The sequence below is a fragment of the Mirounga angustirostris genome, unplaced genomic scaffold (genome assembly GCF_029215605.1).
Source record: "Mirounga angustirostris isolate CCGP_5_RB_7025 unplaced genomic scaffold, mMirAng1.0.hap1 SCAF_14, whole genome shotgun sequence".
Lineage (NCBI taxonomy): Eukaryota > Metazoa > Chordata > Mammalia > Carnivora > Phocidae > Mirounga > Mirounga angustirostris.
Window position 1 is genome coordinate 38,108,690 of NW_026991722.1, and position 27,443 is coordinate 38,136,132.

General features: G+C 37.3%; 1 protein-coding gene and 1 pseudogene across 8 annotated transcripts in view; one reads left to right on the forward strand and one right to left on the reverse strand.

Annotated features, from left to right (window-relative positions):
* Positions 1–27,443, forward strand: part of NOL4 (nucleolar protein 4) — a 420,442-nt gene that overhangs the window by 315,060 nt on the left and 77,939 nt on the right. For 7 of the 8 annotated variants that reach the window (XM_064578812.1, XM_064578809.1, XM_064578811.1 and 4 more), the window contains one exon: positions 8,353–8,466. The exons of the other annotated variant lie outside the window; for it this stretch is intronic. In XM_064578812.1, coding sequence (XP_064434882.1) covers positions 8,353–8,466 — 114 coding nt within the window. The remainder of the gene's footprint in view (positions 1–8,352; positions 8,467–27,443) is intronic. 8 annotated transcript variants of the gene reach the window in all.
* Positions 15,903–16,027, reverse strand: LOC123853372 (U4 spliceosomal RNA; annotated as a pseudogene).

Consider the following 27,443-nt stretch of genomic DNA (forward strand, 5'->3'; position numbering starts at 1 on the left):
GGAAAATAGAATGATAAAGATAGATCTAAAAGGCATTCCAGAAGAGAAATTAGAGTAAGGACAACATTCAAACAGATGCGAAGGGAGAGTTTTTTAGAATTGAGTAGACCATTGAATCCTAAGAACAGAGAAATAGACCAGTGCTGAGCAGTGTAAATAAAAACAAATCTGTATCTGTATACATCATAGCGAAACCACAGCAGACCCAAGAAATTCTTAAATGTCGCTATGAAGAAACGAGGCTATCTTAAAACAGAAAACTGAATGAACACACCTCTTTCCTCAAAATAGATACCAGAAGACTGTCTACAAAGGACTAAAGGAGAAATAGTCTTTTTTTTTTTTTTTTTTTTTTTTTTTTTAGAGAAACTACTTTTAATTAACAAATCAATGCCCAGCTAACCTCTGCTTCCAGAGTAAGACAGTGACCAATGTTACCACTCACAGGCTGGCTGTGGAAGAGCTGAAACATCCTCCAAGCAGAGGGAAGCTGAGCCCTGAGGGAAACAATGGGAAATTAGCAGCATGGCTGAGAAAATCTGAAGAAAAACGCCCTGATTTCACAGTCCGTGGATCTTGGTTCTTAGACCTGCTTTACCAGTCGTTACTCGTAGACCCCGTATCCCTGAGCTTCAGTTTCCTCCTGGGAAAAATGGAAACAAATAGCATTTGTTTCGTACATGTCACTTGAAATAACAAATGTAAAAAGTCCTACCTAGCCTAGTACCCAGTATCTGAGGAACATGATAAAATGCAATCTAATTTGGAATTGCATTCCATGGCTCCCTTTATTGGAAAATCCTCACTGTCTCAATCTCTGGAACTAGTTGGAGGACTAAATCAAATATGTCTTTATCTATTTAGTCCTCACTTCTCGCTAAAAGCAGCCTTAAATCTCTCTCTCTTCTGTGTGCAAATTGTACTTTGTGGTACTCTTATGTAGTTTTATCCTGTCTTTTATTGCTGTTATTTATATATGGGCCTTAGCTCCCTTACAGGAAGTTCTGTTCCTCAAGTACTATGCTGCTTACCTTGTTCATGTCCCTATCACCTACAGTGTTTTATATAGAGTGCGATTAATTGCTCATGAAAGCAGCTCAATATATGTTCAATTCAACTGAATTGACGTTGTCGAATGAAAGACGAATGAATGAATGGACATTTACTAATGTGTTACTTTGTGGTAGAAATTAGCTGGGAGATAAGCTAATTTTTATTGTGTGCTATGTGTTTCACAGTATTCAGCATTTGGCGTTTCAATTTTAAAAGTGACTGCTAACTGAAAATCTAATAGGAAAAAAAAAATCTCCCTAAAGAGAAAAGTTACATTGCATTTAATTTTAACTCTTGTTAACTCTTTAAATACTGTTTTTAAAATATTGTCATCTATTTGGCAGTTTGTGTGAATAGGTAGTGATATTAACTGAATGGGTAGAAATTGTGTACTGTATTGGTTTTCACAAATAAGCTATTGGGGCAAAGAGACCATGACTGACAATAATCATAAGCATATCTAGTCGCTTATTTTCAAGATTAAAAGATTTAAAAGATTAAAAGATTTAAATAAGTAGTCACTTTGTTAAAAATGATAATATGTCATTTCAGTTGATAATTTAGTTTTTCTTGTCTTGATCAAAGATATTTTCAGATGGGATTAGCCAAACTGGGCTTCTGAGTATTAAATACAAGACATTAAGTCCTCATGTATTTGTGAGAGATCATTATTAAAGGCCAATAATGCTCTAAAATTAAGGCCAAAGTGCATACCATTAACTCATAATTATTATCAAAGCTTGGATGAAGGTTAATTAGCATTTTTGTTGAAAACACTTTTTCAATCTCCTTTCAAATAGGTCCGGAGAATTTTCTCAAGAAACTGGGAAGTTCAAGGATTCACACATAGCTGGATCCATGGGGTCAGATGTCAGGGCTTCTCTGCTCTCCTATTTCTTAACTATATGCTTCTCTTGTGTGTTAGTTAGCTTACTTCTCAGACAGGTCCTTGCTACCTGTTATAAAATGCTGCCATCCGCAGCTCTCAGTCTCTCTTCTTAAAACATAGAGTCCAAGAACTGTCTTCCAGCTCCAGATCCCCCTTCCCATGAAAGGACTTTGCTCCTATTTGGATCATATATCCATCCTTAGATCAGCCACTGAGAACAAAGGGATGAGCTCTCATGATTGTCCACACCCACACCTAGGTCATGGCGAGGGTCAGGTCACTGAGAAGCTTTGTCATTTTTTCTACCAAAACCATATAGGATGAGGGAAGAACAACTAAACTATGATTTTAGTCCATATCCACAAACCTTATCTGAAACCTTGGATCATATGTGGTCCAGAATTCAGAACTTTTCAAATTTGGGGCATGTGACACAGTATATATTCTACTTATTGCATAGCACTCACAACAGGGTCTGGGAAAGCCTCTCACAGACAAATATATAAGTATTTCTGCCATAAAAGATATGGATATTCACAGAAAGTAGGAAAAAGAAAGATTATAGGTATTCTCATGTCAATTTTTTCTGCCAAATTTCCCCAAATTTATCAAAAAAAACTTTCAGTTTAACAACATGAACATTACAGAATTGTGATAAAAGATTGTGAGTCTATAATTAACATACTTTATTGCATGTATATTACACCCTACATGCTAGGCATGTATTAGCTTGTAAACTATGATAGCATAGAGAGTATTGATACTGTTTATATATTTGAACTTGACACAGTTCCCAACATATAGAACGTGCTCATTAAATACAGTTGTTGAATAGATAAGTGAAGATATCAGTGGCTTTATGTACATTACCTCATCATGGAATTGTAACAATTATCTCATGAGATGGAGACTATATTGCCTCTTCAGAACTTACTGAATGAACCTTAGTTTTGCCATTTGTAAAAATAGAAATAATGATATCTGGCAGGATGAGTGAGGTTCGAGGGGAGTGTATAGCAAAAGTGGACAGACTGATTACAAGTAGCTGATCTCATAATAATATCCTAATAGTCTAACAGTTCATTGCTAGACTATTACTTTATTCCACTGATGTATACAAATGAAGCTACTTGGTTAGTAGAAAGGATCCCATAAGGGCTACAATTTACTACACAGCCTATAACAATTATCCCTTTAGGTATAGATATACCATTTGGGGGAGATAGAATATGCATTTCATCTAAGCTGCAGAATTTTAAAATTATGTATTTTATGAAGTAACAAGATTAGGAAAAATAACCTTAGTGTAGGTCTCTATCTAAACTGACTACTGAATCATTTGCTTTGGTTATTTTGAAAGAGCTCATTCTATATAGAATCTTGGGTGGATGTGCAGTTGCTCGCAATCTGACCTCATTTAATACTTGATCTGGTAATGCTCGCACCCTCGATTCTAGCAAGCCTTGCCACTAATAAGTACTATTAACCCATGAATAGAGTCTTACAGTCATGATTTCTTGTTACTTTTTTAAAATTGTAAAAAAAAAAACAAAAACAAAACTGGAGCATCCTAAATGTATGGCGAAAGTTCAGAGGACTCTAACATTGTTTAGTTTATATCTTATGACCAAAAATTGGAATAGTTTGTTGATGTGGTGGTTTTACATGTATATATAAGGAAAGGCACCTTTATGTTGTGCCAACAGCAATCACATCTTAAGTCCCCAATTAAAATGTGACTTTTTCAACTCCAAAAGTTCCATGCGACAGTTTAGCCATCTGTTTAATGAAATGACCACCACTGATTTGGTCATAGATAATTATTACAATAAGAACAGTGCTAGGGAAAGATCAACTCATCCCAGTTGAGGATGACAGTTAATTACGAAGAGGTAATTAGTGAAGGTGATTCGCACTGTCTCATCTCCAGGGTAAGAAATAAGTAACAAATCTCACTCTAGGTATAGATCATGTAGTGTGTATGATTATATACATCTTTGAATCATTATTTTTAAATCTTATAAGATATATACCAAATAGTGTATTTACTGAACTAAATTCAACCAGAAGTGTTGTTTTTCATAAATTATCTACTGAATTCTATGTATTTGAGGGTTTTTTGGTCAAAATATTCTCAGATTATTACGTGGAGGCTTTTGTGTTCTCTGGCCACTCTTAGTGATGTAAGAGGGAATTTTCAGCATTTGTCCCTCGTGGAATCCATGATGAGAGCCCTTGATACACTTTGCTAATTACCTGCCGGGAAGACCCTAGTGCAGCAATATTAGAATAAGCTCTGTGCTATCAATGTGGCGAAGGAAAGGAGAGTTCTGATGACGGTGGTTCTCAAAACTCACACTAAATAGTTTTAAATTCCTCTATGATAACATTGCTTTGCTAAGGAGCAAAATTGATTAATTTCCTTCTCACTATCTTGGCTTAAGTACTCCTGAGCTGTGAAATAGACAAAAGTCAAATTATGGAGGAACAATAAACAAAAGACTTTCATTTTTCGTATCTTAGAGCCAGGCACAGTGTAACGGACCTCTGTGTGTCGTGAAGAGCTTTGGCATTCATTATTGGCTCCTCAGTATTAGAACCAAGGGGATTTTTAACAGATTGCCTCACAGGAAGGCAAGAACTCTGCCTGGCTCCTCGTTCTCATTTTGGGCATGAGACTAAGCTTTTCTTATGTTTCATATACAGTTATTTCTTGGCACTCCTGGTTTCTCCAACATGAAATTCTTATGAATTTATATGGCATCCATTTAGAACATATGAAGAACTGAGCTAAGTTACATTTATTTTTGTGCTTTTAATGAAGAAGGGTTCTAAAGCATCAATAGCAAAATATATTAGGAGATTCTCAGTCCCTTTAAGAGGAGGATTTTGGTGAGATCCTAATATATTCTTTGCTTAAATGCAAAATAGGGTTAGCTGTAAATGGATTCCGCTGTAGGAGTGTGTAGTATTTAAGGTCTCTAGCTTTGTTTAAGCTTACTGAGACTTTAGTTGTGAACTGAGAATAATTCTTTACTAGGAATTATTCCCAATTTATCATCAGTCTTAGATATAAATCCAGGTGTTTCCACGTACATAGCTGTGTCATCTTGGGCAAGTTATATAATCTCTCAGAACTTCAATTTATTTTTCATCTAAAATATGAATATTAGAAGTACTTTTCTCAAGGGTTATTTGGAAAACGAAATTAGATAATGAATCTAAGCTGCTTGTTATAATTCCTGGCCATCTTAACACTCAGGATGAGATAGGTATTATTAATATTTATCTAAAAATTAAATTAGGATGGTACTCATTTTCTACTTAGAAGTACATATTTCATTATATACTTAAGATATAGTAAGTTCTTTGAAAAATACCTATTTCTTAAACTGTAACATAGACTTATTCATTCTGCCTTTCTTTCCAATCAGCATGTCTGAATTGTAATACATACTTGTAAAGGGTTAGCTTTGGCCTGCTTATTGTTTAGTTGAGCGTAACAGGGTGTGTGTGTAAAGATTTTTTCTATAATATTTTATATTAATGATAAATTAGGTAAAAGTACTAAGTATAGAACAGAATTTAGAGAGTAGAAGGGTTGAGAATTGGGAGACATGAAATCTGGGTTCTATATCTGGTCAAATCACTTAACTTCTCTGGGTTTCAGTTTCTTCAAACTTTAGTGAAGAAACTTGTACTGAATGATTTCTGTGGCCGTTTACAGTTTTCAAGTTATAATTCTAGCATAAACTCAGAACAACTCTATTTTCAAAATTATACTATTTAACTACTGGCAATGTCTATCACATATCTTTGCTTCTACTTATTTTTTTCCCACTTAATAGAAAAGAGTACGTGATTGCTTTATCTTAAGCTGATTTTTTTTCCCCAAAATATTGAAACATTAGGCTATCCAGTGACCTTAAAAGTGATCTAGCCCTTCTCAGCCAGGGCATTATTCTAGTTTCTGAGAAGACCAATTTCCTATATCTGGAAAAGACTCAACTCTCCCTATCATTATCTTTGAAAAAGAAATCATATAAATTATCATGCCTAACAACTTTTACTGTTCTAGTGAAAGTTATTTCCCATTTTGTTTTAAAAAAAATTTTTTTTAATTGAAATAAAATGCTAATTTTAATTACAGGGATATTTTACCTTTTATTCTCCTGTTCAACAGACTTTTATGCATTTAAGAAGGTGTGTGTTTATTACTTTAATTGAATCAGCTTAATAAAGTTCTATAGCTTTATATATTCCTAATTTTGAATGGAAATACCTGATGGAGAAAAATAAAGATAATGAAGAGCAGGAATACATCTCTCTGAATTTCATGTGACTATCAATAATTGGATCAAGAAAAGAGAGGCTGCTGATGTTTTATTTAGATTGTGTTAATTCAGTCCCCAGAACCAGATGAAAGGTCTAATAATATAGTTTATAATGATGTGAACTGTCACTTCTATTTGAATAATGTTAGCTACAATCAAATAATTTTTTCTTTTTTCATTATGGAATGTTCTTATTCTCATTTTTTCTATAACACCTTTGCCTCCAAACATAATTCAATTGGGAAAAACAGCACTGTGTACCTAATTCCCATGTGGTTTAGATTATAATTTTGAGCTGAGCTGTGGCCAAAGCTTTGCCCTTTCACGAGACACTGATTTTGTGGCTTAATATATTTTGGTTCTGAGCTAGATTATCTTATCCATACTCAGGGAAGTACAGAATGAAATGAAGAAACCATATGAATTTTGAAATTATATTTACATCTTTATGGCCATTTACTTTTTTTAAATTTTCAATTATTTATCTGATTTGATCCTCCTCTCTGTTCCCAGCACACACTCCTGGCTTTCTAATTTCCTTCTCAAAATGATGCCACTGCATTTACCTGCCACTTCAAGGGCCTCTCTCTTTTCTTTCTTTTACAAAAATAGCATTTCCAGTATCTTAATGCTTTATTGTCAAGGTTGTCTAAGCATCCTTCCAGGCATCTCGTGGGGTTAGCAGTGGAGACAGTACCCTGTACCTTTCCTACCTTTTGTCTACAGAGGTAACTTTAGAGGTGGAAGCATGAGGAGATCGGCTGAGGCAGCTACAGAAATTGTTTCCTAGTTCAAGCAAGGTCAGAGCCTGGTCTTGTTATACAATATACAAATTCCACTGAGGAGTACCTTTGAAAGCCCTCATGGTCTGAATTTAGCTGTTCTTCAGTACTGAGATATAAACCCTATGGTTCAATTTGCTAAAGCACATTTTACATGCTAGAGTTAGCAAAAGTGAATCAAGTACCATAAAGGCATGCTCCTATTCACTTAAAAAAATTAGAAGGTCTCTATTACGTTAGAGACTTCTAATAAATGGCATCCATAAATATTTGAGATTCAGGCTTTGAAAACTCTAAGGTGGCATGTTACTATATAGGCTAGCTTCCCAAAGGACATTTTTTATTTTGTAATTTCATATTTTGCTATCTTATCTGGCTTAATTGTCATGTTATTTCTTATCATTTGCTTATCTTCATTAAAAAACTGTTCAATATCATTAAGCACTTCATCTTTCAGTTAGATGATTTTGCATGTAATTATGGGAAAAGAAAATGGAAAACTTTTCTGATTATCACAAATGATACGGAGAATTGCAAACAATTTGAAGTTAATTATGAGCTTAGTTGGGTGGGTTAATTAATTTCAACGTGGGCTACATAGAAGACGGATTTCCAACATGTATCCATTAAGTTAATAATATTAACTCCTATTTTATAAATAAAACATGTAGGTACACATACAGCTCATATGAAAACATCAAACTTTTATTATACTGAAATCGTTCCAGGACTGACGTTTTAGTTTGTATTTAAACAAAGTATTTTTAGTGCTCGCTTCAGCAGCACATATACTAAAAAAAGTATTTTTAGAGGATTTGAATCCTACCAATTGTGTCCCAACTTTGACTGCAAATATTCATATTTCATATTAAACTTGTTCAACATGGTCTGAGTGTCTGTCAGTTTTTCCAACTATGTTTCAGCCTCGTCACTTGATTTTGTTTTGTTGTGCATTGTCATATGTTACGAGAGAATTAAAGCACTTCTTTTATTTACAAAACCCAGTCAGCATTTTGTCACTGCCTATTCAAACTCCAGCTTAATGGCCCAGACTGACTATTTGTGACAATGGAGCTATGGGAATGAGTGATGGATCGGTGTAGCAGCGATAGCTTTAACCTCTAACTAGCTTTCATTTCTCATCTTTGCAATTTCCATTTCCTCTTTTTATTGAAATAAGTTCAGTTGAAATAAATGGATGCTCCTGCACAGCCTGTGAGCTCTTCTGAGAATAACATTGGTCTGTTAATAATTTTTCATGTTTCTCTCTCTCTCTCTTTTTTTTTTTTTTTAGTCTCGACCTATTCCTTCCCACCTTACTTCAGCAGTTGCAGAGAGTATCTTGGCCTCAGCCTGTGAGAGTGAAAGCAGGAATGCCGCCAAGAGGATGCGTCTGGATAGACAACAGGTACTGAGGAGCCTTGGGGGCTGGTGTGCACCCACGATGGCAGACAAAATACGGTTCATTTAGTCCAATTTATGTAGAAGGCGAAAGACTCTTGAATGGATTTTGAAGTACACCAAGATACAGTTTTTGTGTCTTTCTGATATGAATTTGAACTTGAAAATGCATGTTCATGAGATCAGTAGGCATCCGTCAAATTTTCCGTGGTGAAAAATGGCCAACTGTAAAGTTAATGAGCCAGAATTCTGTTTAGTATCCAATTCGCGGGCTAATGGCTTATTTAAATAAGTGGTTCTAGCTGATCATTGACAATAGTTTTGTAAATTTACCTGATTGTTTATGATAGTGACATGATTGTGTTCATTCTGAATGAAAGCAAACATTTCTTTAATGGCCTCTGGTCTGCTGCTAAATGTCTGTGGATTATTCTGGAAATGGTGAAAAAGCACAGATTTTGCAAGCCTAGAAAGCTGTAAAATGGGGATATAAAACAATGAAAATGTACGTCCTGGGCTTGCTTCCTCATTAATGAACCATTTACTATATACCCATTAAGAATCATCTTTCTCTGTCTCTTTTTTAAGGATGTACCCCCATGTGGTGTGGACGTGTGCATTTTTTGTGCATTGTGTGCTTATGTTTCATTCAGTTTTCCCTTGGTTTATCTGCATCCATCTGTTGCCCCTTCTCAGGTCTGGAATGCCTTTCTCTGTCTTCTTTTTCTCTCTGGCCTTCTTAATTATCCATAATAAATTACTAAATTGTAATATATAACGTTAAATGCTACACATAAAAGTATGCTGTATTCTGACTTCTAAGTTACTTTTACAACAAGTGATCTGGTGCTTCATATCTTTAATTAAGTTTGGAACGAGAGGACTAAATTGTTAGTCTAATTTTGTTTTTCCTGTCAGCCAATGAGCTTCTAAGAAAAATAGAAAAAAAGTTTTTCTCTCCCAGGACTAAAATATGTAAAAATGTTTCAGAATGGCATTATTTAAAATTTTACGTGTTTATTATCAATATGGCATGTGCTAATAATTCTAAACAGTGCAAAGATGAAGCCTTCAATTTTTTTTTTAAAGATTTTATTTATTTATTTGAAAGAGAGAGAATGAGAGAGAGCGAGTACATGAGAGGGGGGAGGGTAGGAGGGAGAAGCAGACTCCCTGCTGATCAGGGAGCCCGATGTGGGACTTGATCCTGGGACTCCAGGATCATGACCTGAGCCGAAGGCAGAAGCTTAACCAACTGAGCCACCCAGGCGTCCGAGCCTTCAATTTTTTTAAATGTATTCACCTCAGATAAAATATATATTTTGAGTTTGTTAATCATTCTTGGCCAACAGTATTTATTCACATATGCATGCCCTCAGTGAGACTTTTATCATTATCGTAAGTCTAGAATTTGTCTTCCTTGAAATAAGTCGGAGCTCTATATACGGTACCACATAGCAGAGTGATCAAGATGGCACATTCGGAGTTAAAGACATCTGGTTTTGATTCTCAGCCCTACCTTCACTAGCTGTGTGCCATTCAGAAAGCTGCTCCATTCTCTGTGCCTTAGTTTCTTTATGGGCAAGCTAACAGTAACAGTTCTCATCCTATAGGGTTGTTGTGAGAATGACAGATTTACGTTAAGTACTTAGCCTGGCATGTAGTAAGCATCAGTAAGTTCAGCCTAGAAAAGAAGATTTTAACTGATATTCTCTCAGTGCCTTGGCATCAGTAAAACTAGAAAGAAGCACTAATAGGACTATCTTAGATACAGGAGTTTTGAAGTCAGACTAAGTCTATTTGAGACAAGATCATAATTCTAGAAACAGGAATGGTAGAATTCTGGGATTGAATGGGCTCTTCTGGGTGTTGTCTTGCCATATATCCCACCTAGTCTACACTCTAGAATGGTATCAGTCATATATACAGTTATTATGAAAATTGAAGGACTGATTCACATTATGGACTACCTATGATATCACTCTACAGTATCCCCAAAAGCTGGGCATCCACCAGTATTTGGTCCAACTTCTTAAACCACTGTTGGCCTAACCTATAACATGGAGGGTACAAATATTAAGTTCACAGATTTATTTTGAGGATTTCACAAGGCAAGGCATATGAAAGCATAGTTCATTTGATTAGTTTATGTATTGTCAGAGCTCTACTGTGGTCACCATTTGCTTGAATACCTAAAGTGGTAGGAAAATCCCACCTCTAGGGCTGAAGATCTACTATTTACTAACACATGTGTCCTGTTATCAGAGAGCTATAATCATTTTGACAGTCCTTAAATTGAGATCAAATTTGTTTTCTAGAGCTTCCACCCACTGAAGAAAAGCTGCTAGCAATCATGAGGAGAGTGACTTCTTACTATTCCCCTACTTCCCAGGGAGTAGGGACTGGAATGGGTGAGGACCAACTAGCTGTTTCCTTTTTCTGTCCTCCTATGTAGTGGTCATTTATGACAAGGCTTCATCACCTGAGAATAGGGCATGTCCAATATCTCTCCCACCTAGTAGTGTTCTTTCCAGGCTTTAAAAGTGTTCAGTGAGTTTGGGATGTATGGGGGATATGGAAGAAATGATTTAAAAAATACATTCAGTAATTTATTGGAAACCTAATAGGCACTTTTTAGATTTTTTTTTTTTTTTTTTTTTGCCATTTAGTAATTTCGACAACCCCATGAGAAGCAGGTATTATTATTCTCATGTTCCTATAAGGAACCCAAGGTTCAGAGAAGAGGGATTATTTGTACAGGGTCAGCTACATCAGACTCAAATCAGCTCAGATCAGACTTTGAGTTTACATTATGTGAGGCTGACACTTGAGATCTCTATACAATCCTATACCTCTCACTGATAAATTCACTGAGGGAAAACCGGTGTCCTGGAAGAAACTCTTAGGACACATATCATTTGTGCCTCTGCTCATATTGTTGTTGTTGTTTTTTAAGATTTTAAGATCAGTAGGCATCCGTTAAATTTTCCATGGTGAAAAATAGCCACAGCGAGAAAGGGAACACAAGCAGGGGGAGCGGCAGAGGGAGAGGGAGAAGTAGACTCCCCGCTGAGCAGGGAGCCTGATGCAGGGCTCGATCCCAGGGTCCTGGGATCATGATCTGAGCGGAAGGCAGACACTTAACGACGGAGCCACCCAAACGCCCCCACTCATAATGTTTTTGATAGTGCACTTTTCTGTTGGTAAACTATCTATTTTAATCACAAAGATATTTGCACTCTTTTGTAACTAGCAAACCAGCCTTCCCCAGTAAGCAAGTTATTCCAAGCAGGACATTTTTGTCTCAATATCAGCTTGAAAAAGTGCCTCACTTCATCTGGGAAATGAGTTATGCATTGCAAATGCTGGTTTAGTGTTTATTTAGTATTTTAAAATAAATAATACATATTACACATAGATATTTAAAAAATCTAAGTTATTTCTGTTTAACATGAATTCTGTAGATTTCATTTGGCATGCCACACAAAGACTTCTACCAAGTGACTTTGCACTTCCAACCCAAGCATGCAGATGGGAGAGCCCTCTCCTAATTAGATCTAAACCCTCTTTACCCAAGCAGAGATAGCAAGGATTCTTTTGGGTGTTGGCAATGAGATCATTCTTTTCTGTGCCCATTCTTAACCCAACTCACAATTCATAGAATTTGCTGGTGATTCAGAGATTCTTTGTCATGCCCCTGCATGCCTGTAGGTGTAGGTGCATGAAAGTTCAAGAACTGGACAGTTAAATCTGCATGCTGTTAAGCCCCATGTCTGAGTGCTTGCTGCCAGGGGTTGACCACATGTAGAGCGATAATTATGTATGTCCTTCAGACTTTATGAAGCTTGATGAATTAATTGGATTTTATAAAGCTGTTTGAGCTATGGACATGAAAGTTATTATGGATGTGTTAAATACTTTATTTCATATGCCCACCTTGAACCACAGTCCAGAGGGGCCTTGTTATTATGCAGCCTGAGCCCTGGAGCAAGCCAGTGGCAAGGACAGGAGCCTCCTGTTTATCAGGAATCAGATTTCACAAAACTGAGGTCAACCCTTAGTGCATTATCAAATACAGTCAACATTTCTTTTAACATGAAAATCTGGAATTTTTATGGTGTTTGGGAAATTCCTCCTCGCTCTGACAATTCAAAAAAAAAATGGGCAAAGTTAGACTTCACTTTTCTATGACAGAGCTTGAATTAAAAGATTATCTTTTTCTCTATCTTTATTTCATTCCTCTTTCCTTAAAAAGAGTTTTCAGTGCTCTTGGTTACAATTCATCTAAATGGAGAGACCAAAGCAGAAAGTGAGAGATGAGAACCAGTTATTTGCTGGTGATTTGTTTCCCACTGGTGTGTATTTTTTGCTGTGTTTCAGGGATGCCATATCTTTTATTCCTGGCTTGCTGACTGATAAACTTAGGGAGTTTCTGAATGATGTGTTTCTTGGGTTTCTTCTCTCTATCCCCAGTTCTTTGAGTTAAGTTAGTTTGTAGTGCTGTACTGGGGATCACATAGAGCCAGGGGTCAAGGGCTTCCCCGGCATCTGTGTGACAGATACAGCCCTCATGAAGGACAGCTCAGTACCAGTGCGAGATGACACTTCTTGCGGTGACTGGGACAGATGGGAAATCAATGGTAGGCTGCGATGCGACCTCTTTATCGAAAAGAACAGAGAAGGGAGAAGGAGAAATGGCTTGTTAGTTCCTTGTGACATAATAACAGGCGAGAAATTAAGGGAAAAAAATACTGAAAACTGGTGTTTTGCAAAGTTAAAAAAGAAAGTCACTGCTAGTAAACTAGCATGAAACCACCAGGCAGGACCTAAAAATATTCAGTAAGCCCAGAGTTCCCGGTGCTCTGTTTTCTTTAGCAGTGGTGAATGCCCTGCAGACTGCATCTCTTCATGATTCTTCCGATGTCCTGTTAGGGTACCAATGAGTGGGCATATTATTAAATGTAAATGTAGATACAAAAGTTGAAAATAGAGCTGTGTAAGTATGGTGGCGATTTTCATACAGACTTTGTATTTTGTCAAGGATGTTTTTGAAAACTAGAGAAAATTTTCAAAACAGGCGGCTTTTCTATCATATTTCATTCTGTACAGTCGTATGTCCTTTTGATTACCACTTACAAGCTTTAACAAGGGCACAACTGAAAACAATATTTTTCAATAGGATTTTATGCTTAAATTGAAACCGTAACTGAGATGTGGCGTGAAACCTCTCTCTGTGCCCTTCCGGCCCACACCCCCGGGGCTCCCATTCTCAATCATCTTCAACTTCTGTTCTACTCCCATAATTTTTCTTTCTTTTTTTTTTTTTAAAGATTTATTTATTCATTTGAGAGAGCGAGAATGAGAGAGAGTACATGAGAGGGGGGAGGGTCAGAGGGAGAAGCAGGCTCCTCGCTGAGCAGGGAGCCCGATGCAGGACTCGATCCCAGGACTCCATCCCAGGACTCCAGGATCATGACCTGAGCCGAAGGCAGTCGCTTAACCAACTGAGCCACCCAGGCACCCTAATTTTTCTTTCTTTTATGGAATATTTTACGGAAAACCTGACATCTTTGAATCTTTCAACCTATGTTTCAGCACGGCCCTTGCATCCAAAGGAGAAAATATACTATATAAGAAGCACAAAGTACCATAGAGGGTAGTTCTTGGATGACATCGTATTTCTGTTGTAGCGTGTCTAATTTAAAGCTACTTAGGCAGGGGGTGCCTGGGTGGCTCAGTCGTTAAGCGTCTGGCTTCCGCTCAGGTCATGATCCCAGGGTCCTGGAATCGAGCCCTGCTTCGGGCGCCCTGCTCCGCAGGATGCCTGCTTCTCCGTCTCCCTCTGCCCCTGCTTGTGTTCCTGCTCTCGCTGTGTTTCTCTCTGTCAAATAAATAAAATCTTAAAAAAAAAAAAAAAAAAAGGCTATTTAGACAGAATAAACTCCCCAGGTCATCTCACCATATGGCACCTTATTTTCCTCATTGATAATAATATTAATATTAACAACAGCATCAGAAGTATTTATGGATGCACTAGTGTGTGAGGTGTTTTGCAAGCTCATTATATGTCAGCATGGCTTTTAATGAAGTGGGGAAACCGCGGCTTTGGCGAGGTAACTTCTCGCAAGGGTGCAGAGTTGTTCCAATTCTCCTGCTTTTTAAGATCACGTGTTCCATGTGAAATCACTAAAGCAACCAGAGCAGCTACAGCTCATCTGATCTATGTGTGTGGTGGCAGCTCACCGTGTTCGGTGACAGGTACTTTCCAAATGGTGAAAAACTATCGGTAAAGTTCCAAACGATATATATAGTACGGCATTGCCTTGATTTACACAGTAGCACTACACCTGAAATAATTCAATTTATATTTAAAAGCATGCATAAACGCTTTGTGTTTATACCTAAAGTAAACTTTTAGGCTCAGATAACTATATATAGGCTTTCGCCTAAAAAATATCCAGCAGGACTTTTTAAAATTGACATGGGAACAAAGACAGTGCTTAGTGATTTGAGATTGCCTGGAGCATGTCAGAGCTTCCAGTAAACTGGTCCCCCACCGACTTCACGCCTGTGTCACCTGCTATGTGTTTTCCAAATGTCCCCTGTGAGTGGTTGGTAGCACTCTCATCAAGAAGCACTGCTATGGACAGACTAGGATTTGAATAAGAATGGGAATCATAAATTCTCAGATCCATTCCTTGATAGTGAACTCATAACTCTGTTACTCCCACTTGCAGAGACTGACTTTGAGTTTCAAAAACCACACATTTTCCATAGGCTCTGCATTTATCATATTAAATGAATTTTCCATCCATCCTTTTCTCCTTCCTTTTACTTTTTGTTTTTATATTCACTAGAACCTAGAAATAAAAATTGCATGGTATCAGATAAAAATAACTTAACCGGGTCCTTTGATTTAATTTTATGTCTTTGCAAGGATGAGGCAATTAAATATCAATGGCCATATCAATTACGCCCTTGGTCAGGAAACTAAGCCACATGTGAATTCTAATTCCAGTTTTATTCTTGAAGTACAGTTCCATTTTGTATTCATCATTCAACTATTTTAAAATCTCTCCCAGAATTGCATTTCTATTCTTTCTAATTTTGAAGTCTCCATTATGTTAGATATTTATAATAGGGATGCCACAAGATCCAACACTTTGCTACAAATAAAATACCCCAAAAGGATAAGGCTCTGTGGTCTTCAGAAATGCATGTTTCATCAGTTTTCCTCATCCGTAAATACGCTGTTTGCATGCTCACCATTGGAGGGCATGACTTGGCAGCTCTTCTCTTTCTCTGATGGGTATCCACTGAACTATCTGCCTACTCACATCATCTCTAAAATGCCAGGCAATGTGTAGTAAGTTATCATATTCTAAAGGAATAGAGTTTTTCCTATATGGGAAATAGCTAACACAGTGGATATCAACCATGACCTTAAATTCATGAGCACCAAAGAATAGACCAATTAGTAAACCAATCCAGAGAAACTTGATTACAATTAGTAATAATCACGCCTCGGATAAACCTCATCGACTACAATACTGCCCCTGCGCAAAGCTGAGAAACTTGATTACAAACATTCTTACTACTGCAAAGCTACCATCATACTTCTTTTAGACCAGAACAGACTCTGGGAATATGTATAATCACATTTTAAAATAATAAAAATACGGAAATATTTTATGTTCCATTTTATTTCTGTAAAAATATAGAAGCTTTATATGTATGAAAACTAAGCAAAGTAAAGGTATATACCAAAATAAAGTGTTTTACAGTTACATAAAATATCCCTTATGGATAATTAAAATGCATTTTTACCATTCCATTTCAAAAGTTTGAGATTATTGTACACATTATATAATATTTGAGAAACAGGGTTAAAATAGTTTTCCCGGAATTTTTATTTGCTCTGTGGGGAAGAATACTTGACCTGAATTCTGTTGATATTTTGTGAGCAAAATAATTGCTTTATGAGTTTGCATTCTTTCAGCATTAGTTAATGTGGCTGGGCTTTGAATATGAATTAATTCCAACTTGAGTTTTTGCAAGATATCTTTCTTAATGGATATTAAAAGTTTAAAACTTTTTCCATGATTTTTTTTTAACTTCTCTGGTTCGTTCCTTAAATATTTAATTTATCTCTGTCAGCAAAGAACATGATTAATAGTAGAAAATTACTTGTAAATGAGCCCTAAAGTGGTTTGCTTATTTAGCAACTATTCATCATATGGAAGATATTTTGCTACATATAGAGGCCATGAAACAAGTAAGGAGAGGGGAACCTCTCTTTACTACTAAGTGCTGGATTTACTTGGTTCTTTGCATATATGACTTTCTTTGTGGCAATATCACTGCTGAGCTAGTATCATCATTCTCACTTTACAGATGGATAAAACATAATATTTTTCCTCAAGAAACTCACATGCCATTAAAGATAAGTGAAATTAGCATGGTAAATGCTAATTTTAGCATGGAAATTATAAGGGTGTGATCAGATTGTTGTGAGAGCCAGGGGACAGTGCTCTTAATTCTGCCTAGGGAACCCAAGAGGGCTTCCCAGAGGAGGCACTATTAGATTTGGACCTTGGGAAATAAAGGAGATTTTGACAAACAAAAAAGCTAGAGGATGATATTCCAGACATATAGAGCATTCCCACACATGAAAGCTGCTTGAGTATTCAAAACTGCAGTCTCCTGTGAGGGAACCAAGATTGTGGGGAAGACCTAGAAAGAGAAAGGATTGGACATGAAAGTTTAAACTAGATTGTGTAGGTGCTTTCTATGGTGTTATTTGGACTTTAAACACATGCCAGAGAGGAGTGAGAAGGAGAGTGAAATGTTTTATTTTTAGGAGGCTTCAGAAGCCTATGGACAAGGAAGTGTTGAGGAGACACTGAGGCAAATGTGAGGTCCTGATTCAGCAAGGAATTACTCTCCTTACTACCTGTCATTTCAAACTTGCTATTTATTTTTGTGTAAAGATTTTATTTATTTATTTGACAGAGAGAGACACAGCGAGAGCGGGAACACAAGCAGGGGGAGTGGAAGAGGGAGAAGCAGGCCTCCCGCTGAGCAGGGAGCCCGATGCAGGGCTTGATCCCAGGACCCTGGGATCATGACCTGAGCCGAAGGCATACGCTTAACAACTGAGCCACCCAAGAGCCCCTCAAACTTTCTATTTAAATGAGGTGAAATGTAAAGCTGAGCCTATGCCAAAAAGTGATTATGAAGATGAATCTGCTACTAAAGAATCGTATGGTTACAGGGCATTTCTGAGTTAAACACGACAGTCTCGGGAATGCCAACTCCTCCGTACCACATTAGCTCAGCTAATTAGGAATTGAAGCTTAATGTTTTTCTATAGTTTTAGCTTATGGAATTATATACAAAGATTATTATTCTGTCTTAAAAGTCTTTTAATCTTTTTCTATCTTTTTATGATGTCTCAAAAAACTGACATTACCGTTTTCATCCATGATTTTATTTTTTTAAAACTTAAATTGAGAATATGGTTACTTCTGTATAAAATTTTTCCTTGGTGTATATGCTTTCCTTATATAATGGTGTATCAGTTTATATCTGTGTAGTGATGCATAGAACATCATTTTGTTGGCCCCTCATAATACTCTGAAGCATGTAGATCAAATGGTTTCCTTCTTCTATGCCTGGGGAATATCAAGCTGAAAAACCTTTATTCCTTTTGGGTGCTATCTATGGGGTTGATTTTCTGGCTTCATTGAGCATTCTCCCACATTCTTTTTTTTTTTTTTTTTTTTTTTAAGATTGTATTTATTTGAGACAGAGAGAATGAGAGACAGAGAGCATGAGAGGGAGGAGGGTCAGAGGGAGAAGCAGACTCCCTGCCGAGCAGGGAGCCCGATGCGGGACTCGATCCCGGGACTCCAGGATCATGACCTGAGCCGAAGGCAGTCGCTTAACCAACTGAGCCACCCAGGCGCCCCTCCCACATTCTTATAGAAATGATTTCTTTTTAAGTTTTTAGGTACATCTTTGGCTTAGGATGTTATTAGTTTCTGGATCAATGTCAGGGTATGAGTAGGTGGTTTGAATTCAGACAGAGAAATTCACATAATATGTTTATACATTTTTTGGTGCCAAAGTCAGAGGAACATATGGTTTACTGAGCTCTCCATGAATACAGCATTTATGTTAATATTTATTTTAAAATGGATTATTTTTAGGCTTAGTAGATAAATGAAAAGTCTGACATTCGGCTTATGCCAAATGTATTCATTTTTATAATTTATTTCTCATAATCTATTCATTCTTTGTCTTGTCTTTTCTCTTTAACCACTTTAAAACCCACTATTTACCCTGAAACAACAATATTGTGTGTATTGGTGAAATTTAGCCATAGTTACAAATTTATTAGAAATTAGATAACGTAGTAACTTGACAAACTGGACTACGCTTCCTAAAGAGATTTACGATGTTTGACATGACTCATGTGGTAAATACAGTGAGACCAGTGGCCTCAAGAACCACGTTTTTCTCTCAGTAACTCAGCACTTTGGGAAAGTGGGGTTTCTGCAGAGCTGAGTATTTTGGGTGGCTAAATATTAAATCATTAAAACTGATTTTACTTTTGTTTCTCATTTCATTTATTTCTCTTTCATTTCATTTCATTCTAAACTTTCAGTGCATCTTCATTTCATGACAAAAGTCTTCTGATCATAAATTTAACCATGGATTTAGTTACGAATCTTCACTAAGGATGGGCAGTTCTGATATCAGAGCCTCAGCTCCAAACATAGGTACCACAGAACAGGTGATTTAACAGGCGATCCTATAAAGTCGGTCTTAGAGAAAACCCCCAAGGCAGGTCAACCTGCTTTCTTGGTAATTGACCTCTTTCTCATAATGGTGAAAGGAGCCTGGATTTCTGATAGGCTTGCCAGCTAAGTTGATCTTTATTGATCCGTTTTGCTCAAATGGATCAATCTCATAAATTTCTCACCCTCAGGAAGAAGCCCCATCTGTCCTGGGCTACCAGTGTTCTTTACCTTGTCAGCATTTTAAATTATTATTATTTGCTTCAACAACCCAATGGCTTCTAGATATCTCTAGGACATGTCTGTATTTGTTCTCATTTACACCCTGTTGATGGGATATATGAAGGACTACCTCTCACTGTTTTTAGGAGTTTATGCAAACATATTTTCTAAGAGCCCTTACCCACGATCTTTCATGAGGAAGAAAATGATGTTTATATAGATCAAAAACCAAGTCCCATTTCTTTCTAAGTTCTTTTTTTAATGTTTTGCCTTGAACACAAATAAGATCAAGATAACACTTTAAATGATACAATTAGGTTGAAAGCCCAGTGATCTTCCTACATTAAGATCAAACTTCTCATTAAATCACTTCTCTAGTAACATTCCATGTTTTTATTTTTCTTGGTTTTGGTGCTCATTTTGATACATAAGGAAACATAAGAGCGCAGTCTGGTCCTGATACTCAAGGACACGCAGAGAACTCCAACCCATGGGGGCGCCTGGGTGGCTCAGTTAAATGTCTGCCTTCTGCTCAGGTCATGATCCCAAGGTCCTGGGATGGAGCCCCTCGTCATAGGGCTCAGTGCTTCTCCCTTTCTCTCTGCTGTTCCCCCTGCTTATGCATTCTCTCCCTCGCTCTGTGAAATAAATGAATGAAAATCTTAAAAAACAAACAAACAAACAAAAACTCCAGCACATGGCACAAACGGTCACCTTTTTCACATCTGAGGTTTGTGTTTTGTCTTCTCCCAAGTCTTCTAGGAACATTTAAGTGCGATTTAATAGAAGTCCTTGTTCTGAGTTCTGGAAAGAGGGCAGAGAGCAAATGTACAAAAAGATCATAGCTGTAACTATAAACTTAAGTAATAAAATAGGTAGATGTAAGTGAAAAGTTTATCTGAATCCCAAAGGCATTGTGATTTGCATCAAAAAACAGCAATTAAAGCTTTTTCCTATGCCAGCATCTTTCCTATTGGTTATTTATGCTCCATGATTAATTAATTTCAGGTGAGGGAACCTGAGAAGTTAGAGGCAGAAGGTAGGCTTTCATTCAAACTTTAGAAAACAAAGAGTCCAGGGGTGCCTGGGTGGCTCAGGTCATGATCCAGGCTCCTGGGATCAAGCCCCGCATCCGGCTCCCTGCTCAGCGGGAAGCCTGCTTCTCCTTCTCCCACTCCCCCAGCTTGTGTTCTCTCTTTCACTGTCTCTCTCTCTGTCAAATAAATAAATAAAAATCTTAAAAAAAAGGGGGGGGGGCTCTCACTTTTGTTTACTAAAAAAAAAGGAAACAAAGAGTCCAGAGAATGAGAAGCAATGGGATATTTTAAATACACCTGTGTGGCATTTACACAGTCAGTATACTTGGGGATTGCTAATATAAAACTTTACAGAAGAAGAGCCTCTTTTTCAAGTTATTAAATTTTCATTTTTATTAGGGGACATATTAGACTCATTTTAAAAAGTTAGAGCTCCAGGGAACCTTGCAGACCACTTAGTGCAATAAATTTATTTTATAAAAGAAGCAGGCCTGGAAAAATTAATTTTTAGATTTTCTTCGTCTCTTCCACCTTCCTTTCTTCAGTGATTTTTCCATATTTCTCTAGAAGTGGAATTTCTCTTTAAAAAGAAAAAAAAGACCAATATAGTACAAAGAGTTTAGCTCCTTTTTTATTTCAGGGTAATGTTCTGAGTAATGAAAATCAGAATGCTTCATAAATTTCAGCTTTTAATGCCATCATACATTCATAACATGCAAGAATTTGAATACAACTTTAGGTGGGGAACTCAGAAGGTCACATTAGTTTAATTCAATTTCATTTTTCTCTCATTTATGATTGCCTATGAAGCAAGTTTCAGAAGTCCAATGAAGCTGTCAAGCTTTGTACAGTCTCCATGTATGTGAGGAACATTTCCTTTCTAGGGAACTGCCCAGTTATTAGTGTATTTTCTTTAATTCTTTCTAAAGGATCTGCATCTGAGGTTTTTAAAATATGGAATCTTTTCTGTAGCTTTTTACATCACTTTCTTAAACTACTCTTTGATAATTTTTCTTCTAAGAACATTTGTTGAAACCATTTCAAATATCCAGATTCAGGTTTAAATTCCAAGTTCTTTAACATGCCAACTCTCAGCCCCACTCTATGTGGGAGATAAGCCAGGACATATATAGGAATAACATCACACATAATTGTACTCATGTTTGTGTGTTCTCTTATCCCTTCGTGTCGAATTCACACAAATTTTCTCATTTAATTTTTCCCCACACCTTAGTGAGGTACATACATCATTACTATTATTCGTGACTCAAAATGGCACAAAGAAGTGCAGCCCCCTCATTGTTACTCCTGTTTTCTTTTTAGCTACATGAGATTTTGAGGATTTGGAGGTCTGTGAAAGTAAAGCAGGACTCATCATCCTCTAAACACACCCTAAATCTTTCCACCCACTTGTCTTTGCCCAGTCTGCTCGTCCTCTCCAGTTCCAATCCTGCGCTTATTTGTCTCCATCTCAAAGTGCGTCTGTTTAAGGAGCACCTGCTGGATCAAATCAGCCCACCAAATGAGTCCTTTTCTCTCTGTAGTAACAACTCTCAGCCCGACATACCGCACTGCTTGATACATACTCGGCTAACATCGCTCACAATGGCCTCCAGGTGTCTTTTGGAATATTGACTGTACAATTACAGATCACTCTGTAGGATTAAAACAGCTTTGGCTTTTCATCATTTTGAGCCTCAAAGATATACCTACTAATATACTGGGATGAGGTTATGCACTAAATAAATATCCATATGTGGCTTGATGTAGCATGGCAAAAAGTTCGGTTTTAGGGAAGGAAAGAGCCTTTTAAGGAGATGCCTTCTAACACAGTAGGGATGCTCAGGCCTGAGAATGGTAATAGGTAGTCAGAGCAGTAATCATTAGATTTAATACTACAGTCTAAAATGCTGACTGACAGCCCAGCACACGTAGTTTTAGCACCAAATGGGGAAAATAAAAATACTTTTGAAATTTTTTTACCAAGCATGTAAGCTGGGGAGAGGGTGAAGAATGTCTCAACGTTTAGTCTTTGGGCACTGTTGCTTTTACTTGTTCAGTGAGAAAAAGAAGGCAGCTAGGAGGTTTCTGACAAAGCAATTATAGCAAGACACAGATGCTGGGAGCTGACCTGACATTTGCCTCTGGATAGTTGTCATAGCAGCAGGCTGAATAGAGCAGCCTGCTAGGAGTGCTGTTGTAGGCTCTGGAGGAAGTCCCGCCCTAAATGGACCACATTAAAACAATATACGAGGATGTTTATCACTCCTTAGCGGTGGCCATCTTTCTCCTTTATTTGCTGTTTATCTAATTTTTAAGTACTCATTTCATAAGAAGTCCATATGTAAAGGCAATGACAACCACAGGCCTTGGGGTGATTTGCAACACCATCCACCATAAGTAGATCCCATGTATCTAGGGTATTGTTCCTTGGGGAGAAGGTATTTTAAAGTGTTGCTAACAAAAGAAATGTTTAGATGCTAAACTGGATGTAGCTCTTTTTTTTTTTTTTAAGCTCTGTATGCTGTATCCATACTCAGCACATTTTTGTCCTTAATTACTCTTTGATGACTCACAAATGTATGCATGCACCCCTTCATCTTTGTCTTATCCACGAAAGATAGCCACTTAAGGTTATATATGAAAGATGTAAACATATATAAATATATCTACATAAAGAAGAGGGTGTCTGTTAACATGTTAAAAAAAAGGCTCTGGGATTATTTAGTGGGGTACCCATTTGAGTTTTGAAAATGTTACTTTTGGTTTAGTAGGCTAGAGTTGGCATTAACATGGACATGTCTTTCTAAAACTGAAGTCTTAATAACGTTAAGTTGTATATCATTAGACGATCGTATTTTATAAATAGTTATAATTGTTCATGCATAATCTCGAAACACTCAGATAAACTATTGATAACTACCTAACTTTCAGCAAAAAAAGGATATTTATTCCAACGATAAGTAAAGTCTATGATAATCTTGGATGATTCTGCCTAAAACAAAAAAGAATAAAAATCCTAATCCTATGTATGATCAATAGAGAACCTGCATATTCTAAGGGCGCCTGGGTGGCTCAGTTGGTTAAGCGACTGCCTTCAGCTCAGGTCATGATCCCAGGGTCCTGGGATCGAGTCCTGCATCGGGCTCCCTGCTCTGCGGGGAGCCTGCTTCTCCCTCTCCCACTCCCCCTGCTTGTGTTCCCTCTCTCACTGTGTCTCTCTCTGTCAAATAAATAAATAAAATCTTTAAAAAAAAAAAAAAATAGAGAACCTGCATATTCTAAACCATGACCTAAAAAATTTCTAAATATTTTCCAAACAATGGCCTTATGTAGTTATAGAGTAGGCATCATAAAAAGATCATAAAAATTTAGTATAACCATAAACATGAGAGTGCTTTTTTCTCTTTCTCAGTCAATGTGTATTTCCACCTTTAGGAGGAATTGAATAATTGCATTTTGTTCACTCAATGTTTTGACCCGAAAAAATATAAGCAATGCTATTGGCAAAAAGAAAATAATATGGTTTTGCGTAAAGCTTGAAAAAATGAATATAATATATTGACTCTATAGTAATTTCAAACCAGCATTTCAGAAGTTACAAAATAATGCATATACAAGAAGCTAAAAAGAATATAAACTAAATTGAAGAGTTAGAGTCAAAATTGCATTTTGTCTCTGTTATGAATCAGGTTGGAAATTGGGGGAGTTTTCCAAAAAAGCTTGGAAGCACAATTTGTTTGGACACAGAATATGTAGACATTAAAATATAGCTTTTTACTGTAATGAACCAACTTTTAAAATGTATTTAAAAGCATAAAATATATTCACCTCAATGGCACAAAAATTAAAGATATATGTAATCCAAATGTACATACATTTGAATCCATATATATATGAAGAGAGACTCTTCTGTATTACTCCCCTGGGGAAAAGTTAAGCGACATTTGTCTGCTCTCGCCTGCAAGACTAGGTACTAGATATGAAAGTATCCAAGCAGTCCACGTTCAGAGATGAGGAAACCTGATGAACTTTTTTCTCCTCAGAAATAACTTGAATTAGGAATTGTCAAAGTATTTCATTCATTAAGTATTTGGTAAAACATCAGACCAAAAGCTTAACTTTATTTTTAAGGTTAGAAGTGACCCAAGAGAGAGGGACCTGGCATTCAGTGACTATTGAAAGCAAATGAAGGAGGAGAGTGCCAGTTGGGAGATCGAACACCCAGAAATGTCTTACTTGAAAGTGTTAGAAAATGTAGTTAGGGATGGTTTGAGCAAAGGGAATTGATAAGCTCAGGCAACTAAAAATTCTAGCAATAGGGTCAGCTTTATATGGGGTTGACTATCTTATAGATAAATAGGATCTCCCTGAGATCTCTGCCCCATCTTTGTTTCTATTCTTGGACAAGTTATTCCTCATGGTAGCAATATGGCAGCAGGAGGTCCAGTTTTCCGTCTTCCCATGGACTGTGATTGGGTTACACATGCATCCCTGAAGCACGTGCTGAGGCCCAGAGAACAGAATAATGCATAGGTTGCATGTTCAGTTTTGGATCCATGGGCGCAGTCAGCTCTGCAAAGCACATGGAGTAAGAGCGGGAGAGCAAAAATCAGAAGCAGTTACTAAAAGGGGGAGGGGGAGAAGATAAATGCTGACAAGCCAAAGAAAAACAATATTCACTAGAGTGGGCTGTGTTAGTTTCCTAGGATTGCCATCTCAAAGTACTACTAACTCAGTGGCTTAAATCAAGAGAAATTTATTTTCTCACATCTCTGGAGGCTGGATGTTCAAAATCAAGGTACTGCAAGGGCCACATTCCCTCCAAAGCATCTAGAGGAGGATCCTTCCTTTCCTCTTCCAGCTTCTGGTAACCCCAGGCATCCCCTGGCTTGTGGTAGCAATCACTGTCTCCATCTTCGTAGGGGCATCTTTCCTCTGTGTCTGCATCTCTTATTTTCTCATGAAGACATCAGTCATATTGGATCAGGTCCCATCCTACTTCAGTCTAGTCTCAACTGGATTATACCTGCAAAGACCCGATTTCCAAATAAGGTCACATTTGCAGGTATCAGGGGTTAGGATTCAACATATGTTGTTTTGTTTTTTTTAAAAGATTTTATTTATTTGACAGAGAGCAAGCACAAGCAGAGGGAGTGGAAGGCAGCGGGAGAGGGAGAAGCAGACCCCCTGCTGAGCAGGGAGCCTGATGTGGGGCTGGATCCCAGGACCCTGGGATCATGACCTGAGCCGAAGGCAGAGATTTAACCGACTGAGCCACCCAGGCGCCCCTAAACATATGTTTTTGAGGGGCACAATTCAACCTGTAACAGTCCACCCCCTGCCCTCCTCCCGAAATTCATGTCTTTTCCACTTGCAAAATGCAGTCGCCCATCCCAACTTCATCAGATGTCTTAACCCATTCCAGGATCCATCCTAAATCCCAAATCTCCCCTAAATATAATGAACTCAACAAGTCTCAAGTCTTCTAAATCTGGTATGGGTGAAACTCTGAGTATGGTCCATCTTGGGGCAAAATTCCTCTCCTCCGGCAGACTTGGGAAACCTGGAAAACAAGTTAGATGTTCCCAAAATACAATGATGGGACAGGCGTAGGATAGCCATTCCCATCCCAAGAAGGAGGGATAGGAAAGGAAAAAGGGATCACAGATCCTGAGTAAGTCCAAACCCAGCAGGGTAAATTCCATTATATTTCAGGGCCTGAGAATAGCCATCTTTGGTGCAATGCTCTGTCCTCCCTGCCCAGCCAGGCAGCAGCCCCAGGCTCCCTGCTCTCATAGCCCAGGGACATCTGGTAAGCTGGCTTCATCAGCTCCTCCCTCTCTCTCAGGTCTCTGCCTCTTTCCTTTGCCCTACAAATCCTTCTTCTTTCGTTCTATCCCATTTCAAGCTTGCAATTTCTCTGCCAGCATAACATTTTTAATACATTTGTCAGTCTTCCGTGGTTGTTGAGGTGATCCACATTATTTGACGTAACGGTTCTTCACACACCCTTCCTAGATAACCTCGTTTCTATCCCTAGCCTCTCCTGACATGGTTGATTGGACTTAGAAGTCACACTTAAAATCTTTAGCATAGGGTGGCCCAGCCATACCCTTTCTTCAAAGCACGCTGTCTATAAAATTTTCCAAATCAAGTGCTGATTCCTTTGTGTTAGCAAATTCAACCTGCAACATGGATTAACTCCAATTTTTGCATTTTTTGAAGAATGTGTGTATGTCTATTAGGTGGTATTATACCTAAGAAGAATTAACCAACAGAACTATTGAAGGCATAGAACTTAAAGTACACCTATAAATGGAAATATATTACTATCCCCAGTTCTATTTAAATGGGAAAAAAATTACAAATTATCTTTGGGTTTTACTTATTTAAAGATGTAAGGTAGGGCTAATATTTCCATTTATTTGCTTGTTTTTTTTTTAAATTACATGAGTTTTATTATCAGGAGATTGGCCCAGATTCCCTCTCTCTCTCTCCTACATAGTATAAATATAGTAAACTCTTATACAAAATAAAATTTTGTATCAAAATATGAAGAAATGCTAAAAATCTTAAATCAGTGATAGGTATGGAAAGGATAAACATTTGAAATAAAATTCAAAAGAAAGGTGAATATAGCCCTATTGCTTATTGATAGATGCTTTGCTCTCTCATGAATGTAGCAAATATATATACTCTGTTAGGTTGCTACTGTCAAAACAATAAAAGTACTTTATATACCTCATGTCCCCACATCCAGATAATCTTTCTTTAAAAATATTAAATTTTGTATTTTTCCTAAGCATTTTTTTAAATGCTGCAGCTCAATGCTTTGTATTTATTTATTCATTTTCAGTTCAGACTATGGCCAGAGGAAGGGGTTTTCAGCCTTAAAAGAATCAGGGTAAAACGTAACTCTT